A 22,445-nucleotide genomic window follows, 5' to 3' on the forward strand; every position below is an offset into this window, starting at 1 on the left:
TTACTCGTCATTGGATAAGCAAACAATCAACCTTTCATAAATTTTCTCAGGCAATAAATTGTTTGCTTGTTTAATGACGAGTAACTATAATAGCCTTTTCTTCAACAGGATATTCTCTAAAATTTTTTTTCTTTATCAGATAAAGGAATATTGACCATCCAAATCAAACAATTACAGTTATTCCTCATCAAATAAGAAAATAATTTAAGACGGGTTAACAACCTGCAATAAATTATTTGCTTTTTCGATGATGAGTAACTATAATAGCCTTTTATTCAATAGGATACTTTCAACAAATTTTTTCCCTCTAGTTACAATAATACAACTCAAAGAGCATCCATATATATATAGACTACTGGGGTGCTAGCCATGCACAGACCACAACCCAAAAACATTTTTTTATCTGATAAAAAGGTGTAAATCATCAATGTCCCAATACCTTAAAAAAATTTAATCAAATAAAGAGGTATTGGCCATCTATATCTCAATACTTACAACTTTTTTTTATTCAAATAAATAGATATTTGTCATCAGTATAACATATATAACATATATATCAATATAATATAATTTTTAAAAAATACATAAATGTCCACCATTTATATCCACAATTCAATTTTATTGTTGATTTTAGATGATTTAAATGATTATTTTTGAACCGATTTTTTTTTTTTTGGGTGAGATAGGTCAAATAGCCCAGTACTCACTACAGTATCTCTCTGTAGTCTATCCATTTTCAGCTGGCACCTAGCGCCACTTCACATTGTAGTTCACGCCATTAAAATAAACAAAAAGACACCATGTGCTTTCATCACTCTCACCAATCCCCACTTACGTATCTCTCAATTTTGTCTCTCTCTACCAGGTTTCCTCCGCTCTCTCTCTCTCTCTCTCCTCCCCTTCATTTTCTTCATTATATGTTATTTTCATCAATCCTTGCATGCTTTATTCATAAACTATCTCTCTTGGAAAGGAAAATTTTCAGGGCCTAAATGTCATCCGACTCGCTTCCACCTCTTCCCCAAAACCGTATCGTTGTACGTTTTTTTCCTTTTGTTAAGCATTAGCCTTTAGAATACAAATTGACTATGTGTTTTTGAACTTTGTACAACACAATCAACAGCTAGGCTGTGGGCAAGTCGCAGTTGATTTCTTGGCCACTGTGGCTTCTTTTCCTAATCCAGATGACAAAATCAGAAGCACTAGCTTGAAGGTTCTTCTTCTTTCTTTTCCTTTTTCTTTTTTTCATTTTGAAATTCTATTTCTTTGTATGCATTGACTACCATTAGTTGACAAATTATGGCATTTGTTTTATTAGGTTCAAGGAGGTGGGAATGCTGGAAATGCCTCAACCTGTGCTGCTCGTTTGGGATTAAACCCACGTTTAATTTCCAAGGTCTTACATATCTTTGCACTTTCTCTCTTTCTTTCTCAATTTACTTCCTTCTGTAAAACTCTACTATTGACTGAGATCACATATTTGTGGCATCATATAATTCATTAGGTTTCCAATGATTCTCATGGCAAGGGCATATTGGAGGAGCTTGAAGCTGATGGAGTCGACACTTCATTCTTTATTGTAAGCCTTTTATGAGATTATTTATGGTTCTTAGTTTTGGGAGAGACCTTTGGCCTGCTATTATCTTGATTGGTTTTGAAGCTTATTTGCTTTGAGGATTTGTTTCACTCATTTATTTGGCTCTGTTTCATTCTAGAATAAGATTTTCTATAAATGTATATTGTTCATTCAAGTATGCTATCTTAACTTTCCTAAGGCAAGGATATAACCTAGGAACTCAGACCTGTGAAGAGATGTGTTTATCATTTTTAGTTTGGGAAGTACATGTACATAGCATCCCCTATGGAACTGTTTCTTGGTGAGCAAAGCAGATCTTTGCTATTTCCTTGGTTCATATGAACAAGTTTTTGGTCCCTTGAATATTAAAGTGTGAAATCTTTATTATCAGATAATTCCATACAGTAGCCTTTGCCAGCTTTTATTGTATCGTACATCTTTTACTCTCTTACATGTTGCATTACAACCTAAACACTCTCCTTCTCTAACTTAATTTTGTTGCTTTCAGGTTTCTGAGGAGGGTAATTCATCATTTACTTATGTTATCGTTGACAGCCAAACGTAAGCACTTAGATTTAGATTGCTGTGACATTCTGTATATTCCAATGTCCTACCTTTATTGGTTTATTCCCAGTGTTGGATTATAAGTTATCCTTTCAGTAAGCAGTGTGTTTTCCTGAAAATCCCCTCTTTGCAATCCATCCATATTAGGCTTACAGCACTGAAAATTGTATTCGGCAGAGTGGCTAGATGGCTAAATTCTGTTCTGATCAGATCCTGCACTCCTTTCTTTGCAATAATGTTTAAATTAAAATTGTACTTTCAATTTATTTACATTTTCTTTGGGTGTGGAGGGAAGCTGTGATCTTATACTCGTAACAAGAATAGCAAAAAAGAAGAGAGAAAATTGTTGCTTAGGTTACCAAAATGAACATAAAATCAGGATGTTTGCTGACTGGTTTAATTCAGTCAAAGTGCATATTATGATAAAATTATTCCTCATTATGGTTTGAAGTGAATACTCATGTATCAAATAATAAATTCAGGAACACCCGCACATGTATCCACACCCCTGGTTATCCACCCCTGATACCGGAGGAACTTTCTCAGTCAAGTTTATTATCTGCATTGGATGGAGTAAATATGGTCTACTTTGATGGAAGACATCATGAAACTGCTTTAGTTGTTGCAAAAGAGGTAAACTTTTATTTTCTTATTCTGCGTATGCTTGTAGTATCGAGGTAGGTGAAGCCATGAGATTTTGCATGGTTGGCAGTTTGATTTGATTTAAACTAATGTATCTTCGTTGTTCTAAAGTTCAAACTCATTTATGGTGATTATCTTGGTTCCTTTCTTGAAAAACTACTAGAAGCGAAGAGTTTGTTTTGCAACTGTTAGGCTGCCCACAGGCTTGTGAGCAACTGGTATTTTGATTGAAAACTTAAAACAGGACCAAGTTCATTGGAACTTTGTTATTTTATGTTCTGTGATTAGCTTTAGCTTCAACCTATGGCATATTATGATGTTGGCAATTTGACATTGTAATTGCTAAAACATTATACTCTTCCTCTACATTCCTCATTAAGATTAATATCAATAAATAGCAAGTCAATAGCATTTCTTTTTGGCTATTTTCAGTACAGGCTGCTCGCAAGAATATACCTATATTAGTTGAGGCTGAAAGGGAAAGGGAAGGTTTAGATGATCTTCTGGATTTTGCTACTTATGCTATATGCTCAGCTAAGTTTCCACAAGTAAGTTGATCTTGCATCACTATATGCTTCTTTTACATAGAACATTCTATCACTTGACCATCACCTCTCTCACATTTTCTTTTGGCATTGTAACTTTTGGCCATTGACTGTGCTGTTTCTGCTTACAAATTACAATACTCATGCCTTTTTGTTCTTTTTGCTTACTTTGGTCTAGTGTCTGTTCGGATAAATGTTTGTCAAAAATAAATACAATAAGCTCTTACTCAACCTCCACAGGGTCCTCCTTTTATATCTTTTATGACTGACATCATCTGCTGCTATCTTAATGAAATATTTTTTTCATGATCGCTTAAATTTATTTTAGTTTTGAATTTAGTTGGTCATTCTAATTATATGGTTTTGGCCCGCTTCCTTTAGGGGTTGCTTGCTTGAGTGGAAAAGTGGAAGGATGGAAAGAGGGAGTGGAAAAGTGAAAATAAAATAAATTTTCAGTGTGCTTGGTAGAAAAGAGAAGTGAGAGGAAAGAAAATTAGGGAGGTGGCCATTTTCCATCCTAATTCATAAAACCAATTAATCTTAATTGGAATGATATGAGGAGAGAAAATGAGAGAGAGATGCAAGTTAGTTCAAAGTTATGCATTTTTCAAAAGCTCCATTCTATTTCTTTTCATTTTCAACACTACCAAGCAATGAATGGAAAGAAAATCACTTTTTTTCATTTAATTTTTTCATCTTTCCTACCAAGCACAGCAATGGAAACAGAATATATTTTTTTTTCTATTTTTCTACTCCGAGTTTTCAACTTTCCGATTTTCTTTCCCCCTACCAAGTAAAACCTTAATGCTTTGTTGAACATTGTGGATGGAAATTTATTAAGTTATTTAAATTTTTTGGCATGTGTTATGAACTTCCAATGATACAGGCATGGACAGAAGCTCCATCGGTTCCAAGTGCACTTATTTCCATGCTTTTGAGGTTGCCAAAACTAAAATTTGTGGTTGTGACACTGGGGGAAGAGGGATGCATAATGCTAGAAAGAAGTGTATATGGTGAGTATAGTTGCAGGAATTGTGCTGTTGCATAATATCCCTTTAACCAGATTTATACCGTGCTTTATTTATTTGAATTGGCAGTTTTTTACAGGTTTTTTTACCATGATTGTAGGTGGTTCTGATGCTGAAGAAATGGATGTTCACTGTTTATTGGAATCATTAAAGCTGATAAAAGATGACAGCAAGACCATCCCAACATGCATTTCATCGGTAATATACAATGCAGAGGACTTTATAACTTATGTGTAGGCCTTAGGACTAAAGTTTAGTCTATGAACGGGTCTCTCGTAAACTGCTGTCCAGTGTGGATAGAATTGTTGACCGACATGAGCTTCACTGCTTCAAATCTTTTTTAGATTTGAGTTCTTAATTAAGGGAAGCGGAAGCCTATACTTATGGTTCATCTGCCTTCAATAGATGTTGCTATTTAGCAGGGGTTGGCTTCTATGGCAGTTGATACTCTGTTGATTTCATCACTTATAAGTTGCTATTAATACAACTAATTTTGGACAATCATTTCAGATAAAAATAATCATGTCTTTTATGTGTTTGACTAGGCTAATTGACTAGGGAATGTTAAGGTTATCTCTTTGGACAGCTAAGTTGTAAGAGTTGTTCCGAGCTACTTCTGGCTTTTAAACTTCTATTGTTCTCCTATCACCTGCAATATCCGCCAACTTTTCTTTCTTTGACAAGTAGACAATGCAATTTGGTTGTTCATCTTCTAGATAAAAATTCCTAGAGATGGTGTGAGCAATTTTCTTTTAATTTGAAAATTTTGTGTTTGGGGTCTGTATAGCTGGAAACCAAGTTGAGTGCAAATGGGATAGGGACAATAACTGGCCGGTTATTTGTGGGAACAGCTGAGAAGATCCCACCATCAGAACTTGTTGACACAACTGGCGCAGGAGATGCATTTATTGGAGCAGTATTATATGGTACGTTTCAGCCTACTATGTACTTTTATCTTCTAAATTAGGTATGAGAGACTCCTATTATTCTTTAGGTGCTCGTATTTGTGTCAGTATCAAGGATCCATTATTCCCAAAAGACCCTAACTAGCAATAAACCTAGAAGAGATGTGAAATGGTATCTAAGGTAGCGTTTGGTGCTTTCCTAGTGATTTTTTAGAATATGATTGCTGGGAATACGATGGCATTGTACTGCTCTGGCTTACTACTTTCTGTTTGATTCGGGCATTATGAAGGCGATGATTGAGTATTCATTTTTCTTGTTTTTAGCTGTGTGTGCAGGCATGCCACCAGAGAAGATGTTGCCCTTTGCAGCTCAAGTGGTAAACGGATTTACTACTCTTTGTTAATGGTTTTATAATGATTGCTGTGAGAAGCTTGTTTAGCCAAATGTGATGCTCCATTTCAGGCTGCAACTGGCTGTCGGGCTTTAGGCGCCCGCACCGTACTTCCTCTCCGTACAGATCCACGTCTAGCGAGCTTCCTATAGAAAGTTCCCTACAAGGCAAGGCACCTCCATGTTGTAGGCGAAGTTTGTTATCTCATACGTTGACAGTGATAAAATGATATCTAGATTAACATTAATTTGCCTGTTTTAGCCGACACAAAAACAAATATAAATCAATAAATTAGAAATTTAGTGATGAGCCTTTTATATTTGAAATTTATTAAAATTTATATACAAATATTATGTTGAGAAAAGTAGAGAAGATCGAATATAAATATTTTACGTGGAAATCTCCTCTGAAGATGATAAAAACTATGTGCAAAAGAGGTTTCTAACTTTTCACTAAATGAATAAACTAGAGTATAATATAGAGAAAATAAATCTAAATGTACTAAATTTAAACCTCGAAAATAAAACTTTAACTCTCATAGAGTTCTCTCAAAAGGGGTACAAAAATTTTCTTCATAATTATCACAAAAATTCATCTGCGACTATATCTTGTTGTCCCAAATGAAAATCACTATAGTACTACATATTTAATTGTCTTTTAATTGATGTCTCAATCATATTAAAATATTTCTAGAGTAATCAGAGTTTAATTGGGAAGCCCACAACGTCCCTATTCGCGTCGTCACGACGTCATCTGTCGTCTCAACATTAAGAAGTTTCTCGTCATAATATCACTATATATTTGACTGAAAAATACGAAGCACATCCTACATATTATATATATTAAATATTTTTTAAATAAGGATAAATTTGAAAATGATATACTCCAATATCGATATACACCAATTTACATCTATCGGTAGGTTACTACAAATCCAACTATCAGGATCGAGGAAAATGAAGGACAAGACATGTTTGAAAATAAGCGGAAAGTATAGGTTTGGCAGTCCATGTGAAATACTCATGGAATATATTATATTTTTTATACCAGATTGGGCCTTTTCGGCTTTCAGCTGGTCCACAAAGTCATTTTCCCTTGGACCATGGTTTTAATGGGTTTACTAATTAAGGCATATAATTTTCTACTTGTAGGGCTCAAACTCAAATCAAAGGACCCCAGCTGGACCACCCTTTAATTAATTACATTCCCACCAAGATTTTCACGGTTCAACCCATGTTTCCATTAGACCTGTTCGTGGTCGGGGTAGGACTTACGGTAAAATTTTAAACTCACTTTTTAGGTTTAGAAAGAGATTTAAAATTTTGTTTAAATTCGGTCCAAATAAAAGTTTGATTTGGTCCGCTCAGATAAAATTTTTATATTATTTTTCATATAAAAAATAAATTTTAAAAAACATAATATATTAAATACACTAAGAACATTAAAATAAATGTTTCCCAACAAGTTGAAAACACATTAAAAAAATCTTATATTTAAATAACACTAAGATAATTACAACTTAGCAAGCAAATGCCTCTAAAATAGTGACAAAATTAACAATAAAACAAGAGTTATATAATATCCAAATAATAACAACAAAATAGTAGTAATATAATAGCAAAATGGTAGCAAAACAACAAAAAAATTTAGGCAAGTATGAGCTGGGACAAAAAAAATTACTCGAGGTCTGAACTATTTAGAAAACATACCTCATTTTTGTCCAAACCTATTTTTCGAGTCTATATTTTTGTCCAAACCCTCCCGCTTTTCAAGCGAGCTTTCGAACCTGGGAGAAAAGCCTGAACTATGACTTATGTATAGTATATAGACTAAGCCTATAACTTACATATAGTATATAAAGTAAAAGTGATTGGACAAAAATATAGGGATTAAGCCTATAACTTATGTATAGTATATGGACTAATAAAAAGAATTTGACATTTTACACGTCATTCTCATCCGTTTCCAATAGAAGAATAATAAATCAGATTTTTCCTCTTGCAAAAATTCAAATCCAACTAAAAAAAGTTAAAAATCAAGAGGAAAAATCTGATTTGTCATTCTCTTATTGGGAAGGAATAAATATGACGTGGAATCACAGTTCATATAATCCTTTCTCGTAAATGATATTACACTTGTAGAAAAAAATCATAATTTAAACTTCAGATATAACATTATCGAGAGAAATATTTATGAATGTCGAAAAATTAATTTTAATGAATAATAAAACATATATAAAAGAAGTTTGGAACCCACCCCTCGTTAGAGGTTGGTCCATGGATTTTATAGGCTCAAGCAACTCTTATCTCTTGCAGTTGGTGAATATTGATTAGACTCAAATATATGCCATCCAACACTCATCATACACTCATTTATATGTATGTACATTATAGGTAAATTTCTTAATTGATCACTCAACTTTTTGGGTGTTTTCATTTTGATCACTCAAATAAAAATCACCACTGTTACAATAAATTATCATTTTGGTCACTGATGAGGCATTCCACTTCATGTCCACATAAGCCCTTCTACCTGGTAATAAGATTCGTTGTCCACCTTGTGGGAGAACAGAGGAACGAAATTGAAGCCAGAAAACAAAACTGTATTCCTCTTGTTGATTCATTCATTAACTGGGTGTGGTTCATTTGTTGATTCTTCACTTTAAAGAATCTCACTGTCCTTCATCTCCCCCTGCAAATCAGTGCCCTATAAAACTCATCACTGGACACTCTATATATACTCATCGCCACCACAAAACTTAAGTACGCATCTATTTTCTTCCTGATTTCCTACTCTATCAACCCATTTGCTAAAAATGCACCGTGGTTCGGTACTTCTAAGCCTCATCACAGTTGTTACACTGCTGATAGCAGCTCCGGTTCCGGCCATTGGGTATCGTCCATGGTTTCACTTAAAACCCAACAGGTCCAATTTAAGATTCGGTAGCTCCAAGAACTACGAGAGTTCATCGGAGTTAGTCCACTTGAGATACCACATGGGTCCAGTGCTCACCAGCAGCATTACCGTTCACACAATTTGGTGCGGTCGGTGGCAGAAATCCCAAAAGAAGATCATCCGCGAGTTCTTCGGCTTGATTTCGCCGTCAATGCCAAGCAACCTTCGGTTGCTAGTGGTGGCAGACAATGAACCTTATGAAAAAAACTATTTATCAGCAAGGATGGCTTACGTGGACACGAAGTGTAATACAACTTCAGACGTAGTTAGTGAAAAATCTGTTGAGTGATGAAAACGATAAATTATTATAATGTAGTCATTGAATTGTAAATTTTTTTTATTTCTGTGACCAAAATGAAAATATCCAAAAATTGAGTGACTAAATTAGATAATTTACATTATATTAAATAGTGTATAATGAATGGGTCCATTGTTAGGATCAAAACTTGATATATACATCCATCACTTTCTTCTTTGATTTCTCTTAAAAAAAAGAGAAATCTCCGGAAGAGATCTGGGTTTACAAAATGGCTGCAATTTAAATATATAATATGGAGTAAGGGTAATGTCAGAATTTTCTTTTTAAAAGATGTCAGAATTGAGTAAATTTTAAAAGGATTAAACACATAATTTTCTTCATTTTCAAGGGATCAAAATAGAATTTTACCATAAATTAATTTTTAATTTATCATTTTATAGTGTACTTAAATAGTAATTTCCAAGGGAGGCCAGATTCCCCCTGCATGGAATTATGAAATATTGAGGATTGGATATATGTATGGATGCATGCATGCATGCATGCATGTATGAGTGCAACTGAAATTATTTATTCTGATTTCAACTCAGTTATATAGCAAATTGTTAGACTTTCAAATCTAATTATATTTCACCAAAGCATTATTTTAAAAATAAAATATCTTAGATGGTATTTTGTCTTCAATAAATAAATTTATTCTTATACGTTAAATGAAAGAGCAAACTGGTCATTCTATTAAAATTTCATCAATTATTACTGTTAAATGTTAACGTAGTTAACATATCAACTAAAGTGTGGAACTTAGCGTGCCACATGTACCTCGAGTTGATTTAGAGAGACTAATTCACTCAACCAGATAATAATGCGTTATCACCTACCAGTAAAAATAGATAAAAATTTTAACAGAAAAATTGATTCATTCTTTAATCTAACACATAAGAACTAATTTACCATTTTTCAAATAAAAGAGACAAAATATAATTCGACTCAAAGATATTTTAAAGAAAATTGTGTCATGGATAGTGATGATGATAATGATTTAGAATTTTGGACCACCATTTTTCATATGGTTGGAGCAACTTGATTTGTAAATAAAGTAATCCTAAAGTCGGGCGACTGCATGCATGCGAGAACTCATATCATCATTAAGAGTTGGAGAATACTTTAGTTTTTGCCAATTTACTTAACTCATCATCATTAGACTTTATTTATTATTATATATAACTCATCATCCTCCCAAAATATTACATGATTTTATATCTTATACCTTTTATAAGATTAAATAAAATACATATTATAAAATTAAAATATCTAATTAAAATACATATAAAATAGTTTATAAAATCTTATAAAAATTTCAAAAATTTTAATTAAAATATATAAAAATAATTCTAATAATATAAAGGTGTTTAGGTAATTTTCTTAAAACAAGCAATGCGAGTTCAAAACGAGATAATGCGAGGTGGGCACTCTTCCCAGAACTCTATTTTCATATATATATATAGAGAGAGAGAGAGTTGAGTCAAGTCAGAACTTGATGGATTTCAAATAACCATAATTTTACCAAATGCCAAATTTTTATTTATTTATTTTATCTATTTGTTAATTTAATATTCAAAATCATATATACATAAATTAAGTATTTGTTATATTTATGGATTGAACCTTAATTCAATTAACAATATTGTTACTATCATAATTACGAGGATGTGAATTTTAGTGTGTTTAAACACGTTTTTTCCTCCACTATAAGTTGAAGTTCCATAAAAAAAATGTCTATTGTATTTAAATTTTTTGACATTAATCATGATAAGAATATAATAGATAGGGGCGGAGCCAAGCGGCCCCAAAATGAAAGTTTTCACCTTTAGTCTTTTTATAATTTTAAAAATTTTAAATTAGTATATGATAAAATTATACTTTTGCCCCTTAAAGAATGAGAAAAATAATTTAATCCTTTAAATTTTATAAAGATATAAACTATTAAACTAATAAAATTTTACTTTTATTATTATAAAATATACGCACAACTTTATTTCGGTCCCTCCAAAAATTTCTTGGCTCCGCGCCTATAATAAACTATATATATAAGCTAAAAAAAGAAGGGTGAAAAGGGAAATAGGGAAATTAAGGAATGATTACAATTAGATAGTCACTATCACAACATCTAAACTATATCCAAAACTTTGAGAAATATTTTTAAAATCTATAAATAATAAATAAAAATAAGAGTGAGTTAGTAGTCATCTTGGGTGTCACATGGCGCTCACCATCTTCTATTTCCCCTTTTAGATAGTCCCATTGCCATTCGATGTTGATGAAGTTATGGAGGTAGAAAATTTTTTTTAGGGATTAAAATTAAATTATATATTTTATAAATTATAAAAGAATTAAATTAAAAATTTATCATTTTAAAAGGTTCATATATGGTCCTTGGATCTCTATTAAGCTTTCTCGTTGTGTTGATGTTAATGTTGTTGCAGTCAATAACTTGGTAACTTCTCTCTTTGTGGGCCTTTACTTCTATAAACATATATTTAGTAATATTTTGTAATTTCATAATTAAATTTAAAAAATTATTGTATGATTGTAATGGAAAGATTGAGGCTTTGAGAATTTTTAGCACGTAAATTGAGTCTCACTTTATATTAAAATATAAATGTGTGGGTTATTTCAGCTAGTTATCAAGTTAATAAAGTTTAAAATTTATATGTTTGAATGTTGAAATTATTTAGTCTTAATTTGAATTAATAATTTATTATATATAGAAATTTTAAGTAAATGTATATAAAAAATACAAATTTTTTATTAAATTTGTTGGTCGATAACTTTTAAAATTTTTAATTTTTGTATATATTTAGAAAGTTTAGTATTTATTAGAATTTTTCAGCTTTTGTAAAGAACATTTTAGAATTTTTTTATAATTAAAAAAATTCTTATCAAACTTAAATTTCAATAATTTTAGAATCTTTCAAAATGTTTAGGATTTTTTAGCATTTTAAATATTTTAAAAAACTAGAATTTTTTCATAAATTTTAAAATTTCTTATTGAACTTGAAGTTTTATAATTTTTATTTATTTTATAATATTCTGTTTAAATGTTAAAAAATCTGAAATTTTTTATAGAAAATCATACTCATTTACCATGTCATCAATTTTTTCTCGTCAACTACTACGTCATCACTTAACAGACCATCAATAGCTTCGATGAAAAACATAATTTTAAGGATTTAATTAATTGTTAACTTTCAATTAAAAACTCAATTAAGTGTAATTTTCATTTAAAAGATTTCAATAATTTATAAATTATAAACAATTTTAAAGTGAAAAATATAGAAAAGCATAAACATTATTATAAATGAAAATATATAAATTATTAAAACTGCAAAAAATATAAAATTTAAATGACAAGAAATTTATATAAATTATAAAAATTACAGAAAAATATTAAAATTATTACCATAATAAAAATTTTAAAATTTATTAAAATTATTAAAATATAGAAAAGTTAAAAACTTATAAAGTTATAGAAATTTAGAAAAAAGTATTGCTACAAATTATTCCAAAAGAAATAAAATTACAAAATATATATAATTATAAAATATAAAAATGTTTACAATTTTATACATAGATAGTCTTGATTGTCACCTACCTCCTCAACTCATTTCCTCACCTTAGTAATTTGAATCTAAATTGTTTATGTAATTTAATTTGTCTCTTTAGATGTAAGAGAGTTCAACTATAAATAGTAATTTTTTCGATCTCATTATCATTCCTTCATTTATTACAAAGTAATACAAAGAACACTTACTCTGAAAAATTTATTGAGCCTTCTTTTATTTCTCGTTGTTCCTTTGAGTGCTTTTTAATATTTGAATTTGTCCGAACAGTACAAAGTAATTAGATGAAAAATATAATTATTAGTATAATTTTCTAAATGTGTTTAATTGATGAGTGTAATTACATCATTATTCTCTATAACATGTTTGACAAGAGAAATTGTAGTTGCAAAGTGTAATTACATAGTTACATAAATTATATTTTTCAAAAATATTAGTTACTATAAAATTATCAATACGATAAAAATTCTAAGCAAGTAACAAAAATTTAAATTAAATCATCATATGTAATATGTTAGTCCAAGAAAGTAATTGATAATACGACTAATAAAAATAACACAAAAAATAAATATTATATACAAATTTATCTAATTGTTCTAGTATTTCATATTTGTTGGGCTATTAGCTCTTTAACTTTAACATATACTTCTTATCATCATCTGTTGGTCTTTAACCAAGTTCTTCATCATCTGAATTTGAATCTATATCATTAAGATTATCAATATTTCCTTATTTCATATACCTTTCAAAGTACGGGTCATTCCAATTCCACCTATGACTGAAGTTATAAAGTATGCAACATGTTAATATGATCCAACCTTGTTTTTTTATGTTATATTGATGTGATGTTATTAGCACGAGAATTTTTTTTTAGAACAACAAATTTCCTCTCAATTCTGAAGTTTTGAATAATTCAAATTAAAAAGCTCGTGAGTCATCTCTGGTGCTTTTATCTAACTCAGTTCTCTCAAACAATATCCTTTGATATGGTGTAAGAAGACATACTGTGATTGCATAACTAGTATTTACCACATAATATAGGGGTTCACGATGAAAATAATATGTAACTTTGATTATAAAACTTACATAAACTTAATATAAAAATTACTTAAGCTAAATTATAATTTTTATAACATGTAAATTAGATAAAAATAATATAAAATTTATAATATATAATCTTTATAAAAAAGAGTTTTAATTACATTTATTATAAGTAGTGTAAGTTTTAATCGTAACATTAGAAAATTATTTTTATATGAATAAATTATGGAAAATTTTTATATCATTTTTTTATAAATAAGTATATATATTATACAATATATAGCATGGAATGTAAATAAGAATGTCCTTTTATTTGTTATAATTTTTTTTATAAATAAGCATATTATAACATTTTTATAACACGTAAATAATTTTTTGTGATATACTTTTGATCATAATTTTAGAAATTTTAGAATTTAAATAATATAATTATTGGTTATAAATTTATAAAATACACAAATTATTTTTTATAATATATATTTTTAGTATTTATAATATAATTTTAAATTTTTTTATCATAATCATCCTAAATAGTCATACATGTTCATACCTATAATATAATTTTTATAACTTAAACTTGTATAATTTTTTTAAAGTTAAATCATGTATGAATTTTTGAAAAGTCATAAGATAATTGTTGGATTTGAGTGTAATTACACGGTAATTACTCAAATTCTCAACTTCCCATTATAATTGAAAGGGGTGATTGGGATGCTCCAATTTATTAAAACTTTCAAATATTTTAATTAAATAAAAAATTAAATAAGTTTTTAAATTTGAATCCTTATAATTGGTCTAGTATCAAAATTTATATAAATATAAAATATTTTAAATATAATAATGACACAAAAATATAAAAACAATACAAATAAATTAATGTATCAAAGTAATCATTAATGTAAATTCAAATACTTGCAAATAATTAGTTGTGCTTGCGGTCACTTTCTAATAAAATCCTCAATGGCTTAGCCAAAATAAAATCCCAAAAGAAAAAAAATCTCTGACTAAAGAATTGATTTATCTTATTCTCATGTCCACAAGATATTCAAAAGTGGTGGAGTGTGAAAAATTATTTAGGGTAGAAATTAAATTATATATTTTATGATAGTAAAATGTAATTTCATTATTTTAATAGTTTATATTTTTATAATTTTTAAAAGGTTAAATCAATTTTTATAATTTTTAAGAGGTTAAAGTGTAGTTTTACCTTTACTAATTTAAAATTTTATGAATTATAAAGTGCCTAAATTGAAAATTTATCATTTTAGGAGGGACATGACCCCTGAGTCTCTCAGTGACTCCGCCCCTAAACACATGCAAAAAGACATTCTAACCAATAATCATATATATGAATTTTTATTTGATATATTGATTACGTATGAACTTATATATTGTGAGTAAAATTTGTATTTGATATATTAATAATATATAACTGTATATATTGTTAATTATATCATATATTTAAAAATTTAAAAATTATATATTATTTTCAATAATTTTAAAATTACTAATTACATTAATATTATTTATTAATAATATGTAAATTTATACCCAATAAATTTATGAAATAACAAACCCAACTTAAAATAGAAAAAGAAATAAATTGTTGATATAAATATATTGATAAGATTTTCATGTAGGCTCTTCTGTAATTCATGATTTTGTTAAATGCATTAATTGTATATGTGATATTTTATATTTTATTTATACAAATTATGTATGTTAAATTTGATTGAAATTAATATTTTTATTTTTTATTTTGAAGAAATTTGAAGTATTCAATAAATATTAATGTATACATTTTTTAAATTGATATAATAGTGATATCACTTAGTTTGAAATTTTGTATGTATGACAAGTACAATTATATCGATAAATTCAATAGTCGGATTATTCAAATATTACTCCTACAAATATATATATATATATGAAGAAGTATAAACTACTTTAATTTTACACTTTGGTATAAGTAGATCTCTCTCTTATATCTATTGTATATATGAAAATGTATATACAAAACTTTGATTTTGGTTCAAACGTACTCATTTAAAGACATTCATAGTGTGAAAATTGAATCAAATCAATATTTTATATATAAAATTGTACACTAGACCAAAGTTCATTTACAATTTTGATCTTTATCTCTGAAATTTATTAACGCAAATTATTTTCCAAAAGATCACATTCAGTAAGTTTAATTTAAATTTCAATATTTATATTTTCTTTTCTCATCTCGAATTATAATATTTTTAAAAGAAGTGTTTACTAATTATTGAAAGATTTCCGACTCTTTTGGAAAGTCTTCAAAGTGGCATATTTTGAAGATGGTGGACCCTCAACACGTCCAATATTATCCTTGGTTGAGGTTTTTGTTGGATCTAGTGCCTTAAGTGTAGTATTTCTATCAATATACACTTGTAATTTTTTTTAACAAATTCATTGATTACATTAATATACTTTGTATAATTGCCCTCATATGGTTTTTACACGCAAAATAAAATGGAAGTAAATGCTGCTTATTGGTTGTCTAAATGTTTAACTAATACTAAGTGGTATTACGTGTACAGAAAGACAACTTGTATTAGTAGACGAACCTAAACATGTCCTTAGTCTAATTGGAAACGAGCAAATTGATTGAAAGACTAATATGTCGTCTATCAAGCCCAATTGGGGAAATGCCTTATCTTGGGCATCGAAGTGGATGACTCTCAAAAGATAGAAACATAGATGTGACTAATTGGACTAATAGTACATTGGATAGGACCCAAGCAAAATAGATCTTGAATCTGTTTATGGGGCTTATTCACTTGTGACTTCATAGTGTGGCATACCTAAATCCTGAGTGGATGGCGAACTATGTATGCGTGACTTTTACACTTTGATGTAAGTAAAAACCTAACTTCAAATAGATAAGGAACCGAAGTTTGGTACGTTGGGTGTATGACTTCTTTAATATGTAGCGTTATTCACAACAATGGCATTCATAGCCCAAAAACATAGGTAAATGATATCCTCTCATTGGCATTACAAGGTTGATGAAAAGTAAACGTAGCCACGGGTCGTTCGTCTTTGTGATGGAAACTTGATCACTAATTGATAGTGATTGACTTTTCATGAAGGAAGATGTAATAATTACCATGAGATAAAATAGAATCATATTGGGAGAACAAATATTATCCCAAAGAGATCAATGATATTCTATGAAGGTAACACACTAATGACAAGGTCATTGGACGAGCACTAAGTAGTTGCTTTCGTAATGGTATGTCATTGGGGAGAGCTCAATCACAATACTATAGTGGAATGGCTTTGTGAGTAAATGAGTTTATAATAAATAGGCGAAAAGTCAAAACTTAATTATAAATCATTTGAGCCTCAACTTCATATGTCCAATCAATCCCTCTGCTAGCTCATTGAAACCAGAAATGAATTGCGTGTTTGAATGAAAATGAGCAAAATAGATATAAAAATAGAAATGAGAAACATTCAGGAATGATTATGAGTTTCTCTAAAATGGAGAAATTGAATCATTTGAAAATGAATGCAGGTTTTTAAAAATGAAAATAGAAACTTGCAATTCTATATATGATTACTTAAAAAATATGGAAGAATGAGTTTATATTTTTGAACTGTTTTGAAGCCCAAAAATGAAAATAAATCATTCGGTCATAGTGAACATGTTGAGTTGTATCTTGAATGAATCTTCTTGAAATTTTACTGGAGGTAAAATTGTCAAAATTTTACTAGGTAAAATTGGGGTTAGAAAATTATTTAATATGCCAATATTAAAATTTATTCTGGAAATATAAAAATTGAATCGTATTAGATCATATTATAGAGTACTGGGTCAAAAAGACCCAGAAAGTACTCATAATTGGATTCGATGTGAGAGAGGCCCAAAACCACTCATGTAAAGAGGTGGAACAACAAAACTCTAGTATCATTAACTAAGGTTGCCGCCCCCTCTATCCTAGATAGGCTAGGATATTGTTTTTCCAGTGGAAATAAACTTTTACAACTTTGTAAGGGTTCTACTTTCTCCTCCTATAAATAGATGGCACCGGTAGAGCTATTTACACAACTTTTGAGAGATTGTTATTCTGCCTAAAAATAAAGAGAATTTACTCTCAACTTATAAGCAGTTCGTGCTACGAGAATAACGCAGAAGATTGTTTGATTGAAAGCTTGAAAACATCAAGGATCCGCTTATCCAAAAACACATGTATGAATTCGGTTAAGGTTTATTGCTATAAATATAGCAAACCGGGTCGATTTTCAAAATTTTAGTTTTTTGCTGTGTAAGAAAATCGTTTTCAAACTGAGTTTTTTCCAATAATTTTATCTCTCGACTTTGTAAAGAGCTCAAGTGCCTAAAACTACCCAAAGAGGTGACGGGTTGAATAGAGTGGGAGCGCCTTGTTGGGACAGATGGTACATGGCCCTACCAAGGAAATTTGAGCATTTGAGTTTAGTAAGGTTTAAGCTCATGCCTTGCAACACACGTTACACTTATGGACAACTATGCTACCACTTAATTAGGTCACTTTATAACTTCTCATTAATTGGAGGGCAATTGTTATTAATATTTTGCCAGAATGGCTTTTTTCACCATCACCTTGCCCAACTACAACCTCGTCAACTATGACTTCAGTTGGGGGCTACACTTTCCCAGCTATAGACCTCATCGATACATATATGCTTCGCACGTGACACTTCTAATTATCTCGTCAGTCAAAGATGTTGGATTTTTTTGTGCATGGATCACACGTAGTGATAAAACTCTAGAACGACATATTTTATGTGCTAATTGCATGATTATTTTGAGTATGATCCTACCAATTTGGATTATTTTGTGGTCTTTTATCTTTTAAGGACTAATTTGGAGGCGAGAGGAAATTTAAAGGCAAAAAGTGTGAATTTGAATATATAATAGGCCAACATGCAAAGAAAGAGAGAAGTGGTGCCAAAAATGCAAACATGGAAGACCCAAGGACAAAAATGCAAAAGAAGAGATTTTATAGCACAAGACTCTATTTTGATTACAATTATATTAGGATAATTATTAAAGATAATTATTTAGATTTAAATTTTAGGATTTATTTTCATTTATCTTTAATTATATTTTTTTATTTGTAATTATCTTTTAGAATTTAATTAGGAATAGACTAGGTTTTCTAGTACTATAAATAGGGGATGGTGTGGCACATATTTCACATCTTTTTTTTTTTTTTTCTGAAAACACTCCCTCTCCCAAAAACTTTGTCTTTTGTTCTCTCTATATTTTCTTCAATAAAAATCTCATTTTTATTATATTTATTTCTTTCCCAAAAATCATGAGCCACTAAACCCATCTAGCCGAAGGTTGTCAAAGTTCCTTAAAAAGGTTCATGAGGCTTAGAACCCGCGCTTAGCCTTCTCAACAAAGTATTCATCACTTCTCCAGATTACGGGGCTGATGCTTTCGTCCATGTCCCTTAATAGGTGATCTTTTCAACTTGTGCAAGAAACGACTGCTTTGTACATTTTGGAAAGATTGCATAGTCGATTCATTGGCTTTCTACGTTAGAGGTTGGTGAATCCAAGAGACAAAACGGCGTGGTATTCGCCGTTAGGAAGTGATGATCTAGTAGAAGATAGTCCCACAAAAGCGATTATTGGCTAGAGTCAGGCTCCACCAAATTTTAAGTCTAAATCCTTGGAGCTGGTGGTCGTAGGCGTCCTCTTCCACTATAACTGGCTTATCCTGCTCGAGAAGGGTTACTTAAAAGCCAAGGATAGAACCCAAGGTGGAATGAGACAATCGGAGGCTAGAATCTCGCCACATAAGAAACTTCATTTTCCCCAAACTTTGTTTATTTTTATATTCTTCATTTTAATTTCCGCAATTTATATAATTTCACAATTTCAATTCACTTTAAATTCTGTTTTTATTTTATTTTTCCAAATCGAAATTCTTAATTCTATTTTTTTTATTTTTTATTTTTCAGGAACGCAGGTTTTCTTGGCCAAGAAATTGTCCAGGATTTCAAGAAACGAGCATTCGTACAATCTGGTCCCTGAGGATTCGACCCTACTTCCCCTTTACTGTTATTTTTACTATTTTAAAAGGATTAGGATATTTTTTGTGCTCTCAACGACCGCATTATGTAGGTTACTCTTGCTTAGGAATGGCAATAGGGTAGTATCTACATTTTTTGAATTATTAGAATTTGATTATGCATATCTGCTTGAAAATTAAAATTTATTTATTATCTACAAATTATTCGAGTATTACTATCTAAATTTAGCCTAAATTAAGTATCTGAATCCGAAAAAAAGGAGTAATTTTAAAATTTTCAATCATTTTCTAGATATCCAAATCCATGAAAGTTCAAAATTGAATCTACCAAATTTTTTTTATATATAATCAAAACTATACACATTTCGTGACTAGTTGATTCAGATATCTAAATTCCAATCTACATCTGTTATTCGAATAAGTAATGCAGATTCGACTAATGTATATTTAAAATATCTATCCACATTCACTTCAAATCTGCGCAACAGATAGTAATTCAAAATTTTATATTCGAATATTATTTGAATTCAAAATCCTCATCTTAATCTCATCTAATTAATGTCAATTCCATCACTACCTATGTAGAGGTCTATCATTCACTTAGTGGCCAACATAGATAAGACTAGCATCAAACACTTGTCAAGGTCTAATGATCAAAGATGATTAACTTGACCTATAAATTCTCATCCTTAACCCCAAGAATAAACACCCCACCCTTCTCTTATTTTAAAATGGCTCTTTGTGTCTCACCATTGTATGAACAACCATCCACCACCTCTTACTCATTTTTTAACCTCAATACTACAAATTTTTAAATTTCTATTTTTAAGTAAATCATTAAATATTAATCCTAACTAAATGAAAGATAATTATGGAAGTGGAATTTCTTCCAATTTTTTCGAGCCGCCTCTTAAAGCTTAATCATGATCATGGTTAAACCTAACCATTTCACTAACCCTGTGTGAAAAACTAAAAGAGAGAATCCAAGCATATATATTAAATATATATAATGTATTAAATATTATGAAAGTGGGCATTTCCGGATCGAAACTCTCAACTTTGTGCTTAGCGAAGTTGGCAAATGGCAATGGCAACTGAGGTTCCAGCTGCAATATTGAAGTGTGTAAGCTGGTGGTGATGAGCAGCCAGTTCAGTTCACTTATATAATTTTATATGCCAACCGATTTCGCCTTTCTTGAACTTTTCATTACGCGTGACTAAAACTATAATCATACATTTTATCAAATTTAGCTTTTTTGGGCTAATAATTTACATTTTAATTCATTCATTGGTTGGCATTATATATATTATGGAGTATGAGAAAAGATATTCTACTCCCAAAGGCTCTAACTTCCATTCAATTCCCATAGCAAAAGTACACCGCCGACTGTGTAGAAATAAAAGAAAAAGTAATCTAAAGTGATCCGATTCAAAATATCGTTCATCGCGTAGTTGCGAGAAACATTACCTACCATTATTGGAGATTCAACTAGCTACTCCATCCATCCCTAATAGTAGAAACGTTGGGTGGAGCAATGCAATCCAAGGCTGTTTCATTTGGTGTTATGGGCATATCTCTATCGAAACAGATATCATATCGTGCATGGGATACGAGTGACTATCCATTATTAAGGTTTATAATATTTAGTAATCACATCAACTCTTAATTAACTTCAAAATCGAGTAAAAAAAGATTTTTAAACAAGGGTAAAACTCTTTAGTAGTACTTTTTTTTCATCTACAAAATTCGAACTCAAAATTTTATGTAAAAAATGTCGAACTAGTTACCACCTCATCAAACAAAGTTCGATATTTATAATTAAGGTTTTATACCTCTTTCCTCTTTCATTTTCCATATTGTTTGTTGCATTTGGAGGGTAGTTTTTAGTTTTTATTTGATTTTTTTTAATGAAGCTGGCCAATCAAATAAAGCTAAGCTGGAAATGAAATGATTTTAGTATATGGTTAAACTTAGAAACGCCAAATGTACCCATAGCTCTCAATCTTTTCATGAAAAGGAGAGACCTACATGGAATTCAAGGTCGATCTCAAATGCCTATGCACATGCTTCCCTACCTTTTCTTTTTTCTTTCAATCATAGATTAATTTTTAATACAAATGCGATTCAACAACACAAAAAATACAATATAATTAGACGAAATATCAAGGTGGGTGTTTTTCTTTTTCCTTCAATGTGATTACAAAATTGTACTTTGACAGGCCTATTCAAGAAAGTACAGCTATAAAAAGAAACCCTAAACCCTAAAAAAAGGGAAGGGGGAAGCATTCAACGAAAACGAGTAATCACCATCAAAACCACAAGCGTAAAAAAGCTTTAATATGTCTTAATTAGGAAGAAGATGCAAATGCGCGTCAAACTACCGAAAGCTATGATAGCTTCGCTTTATTGCCCTCCATCCACGTACCACGAATGAAACTTTTACTAGTTAAGATTTTTTTTTTTTTTAATATCATAATAGAAAATTGGGTTCATGCCTTGAACCACAAAAGATTATCCTAGTACTTCACAATCTTTACCATGCATAAAGAATATTCTCCTCTTCTCTTCACACACTGCCTAGTCTTTTTCTCTTTGTTCAATGCCTTTGTGATCTATAAAAAATAAAAACATTAACTATCATCATAATTATGCATTATATTTTTTTATTGTATAATGACATGTGTTTTCATCTAGTTTGTAGTTTGAGTATAATTTTATTCAGGTTAGGGTGATATTCAAATAAAGCCCAAGTGTCTAGGAGAATAAATTCATTTTCACTTTTTTCAACTATTTGATGATAATTATATAACGGGAGAGCAAGTAGGGGCTAGGGACTTTGGCCTCTTGAATGTTGCAAATGTT

The 22,445-nt window shown here is 30.1% G+C and overlaps 1 protein-coding gene across 3 annotated transcripts; it reads left to right on the forward strand.

Moving 5' to 3' along the window:
* Nucleotides 1-678: 678 nt before the first annotated feature.
* Nucleotides 679-5,978, forward strand: LOC108470781 (uncharacterized). Of its 3 annotated transcripts, none has more exons than XM_017772254.2 (13): nucleotides 679-865; nucleotides 974-1,037; nucleotides 1,124-1,213; nucleotides 1,319-1,396; nucleotides 1,505-1,579; nucleotides 2,085-2,137; nucleotides 2,623-2,773; nucleotides 3,220-3,330; nucleotides 4,214-4,340; nucleotides 4,456-4,553; nucleotides 5,143-5,281; nucleotides 5,597-5,637; nucleotides 5,724-5,978. In XM_017772254.2, the coding sequence occupies exons 2-13, from the start codon at nucleotides 993-995 to the stop codon at nucleotides 5,802-5,804; spliced, it is 1,089 nt and encodes a 362-aa protein (XP_017627743.1). In that variant the 5' UTR covers nucleotides 679-865; nucleotides 974-992; the 3' UTR covers nucleotides 5,805-5,978. The 3 variants fall into 3 exon arrangements, with proteins under 3 accessions (XP_017627743.1, XP_017627733.1, XP_017627724.1); XM_017772244.2 differs by having other exon boundaries at nucleotides 680-865; nucleotides 986-1,037; nucleotides 5,585-5,637; XM_017772235.2 differs by having other exon boundaries at nucleotides 683-865; nucleotides 5,585-5,637.
* Nucleotides 5,979-22,445: the final 16,467 nt, after the last annotated feature.

The sequence above is a fragment of the Gossypium arboreum genome, chromosome 7 (assembly GCF_025698485.1).
Source record: "Gossypium arboreum isolate Shixiya-1 chromosome 7, ASM2569848v2, whole genome shotgun sequence".
In the NCBI taxonomy this organism is placed as follows: domain Eukaryota; kingdom Viridiplantae; phylum Streptophyta; class Magnoliopsida; order Malvales; family Malvaceae; genus Gossypium; species Gossypium arboreum.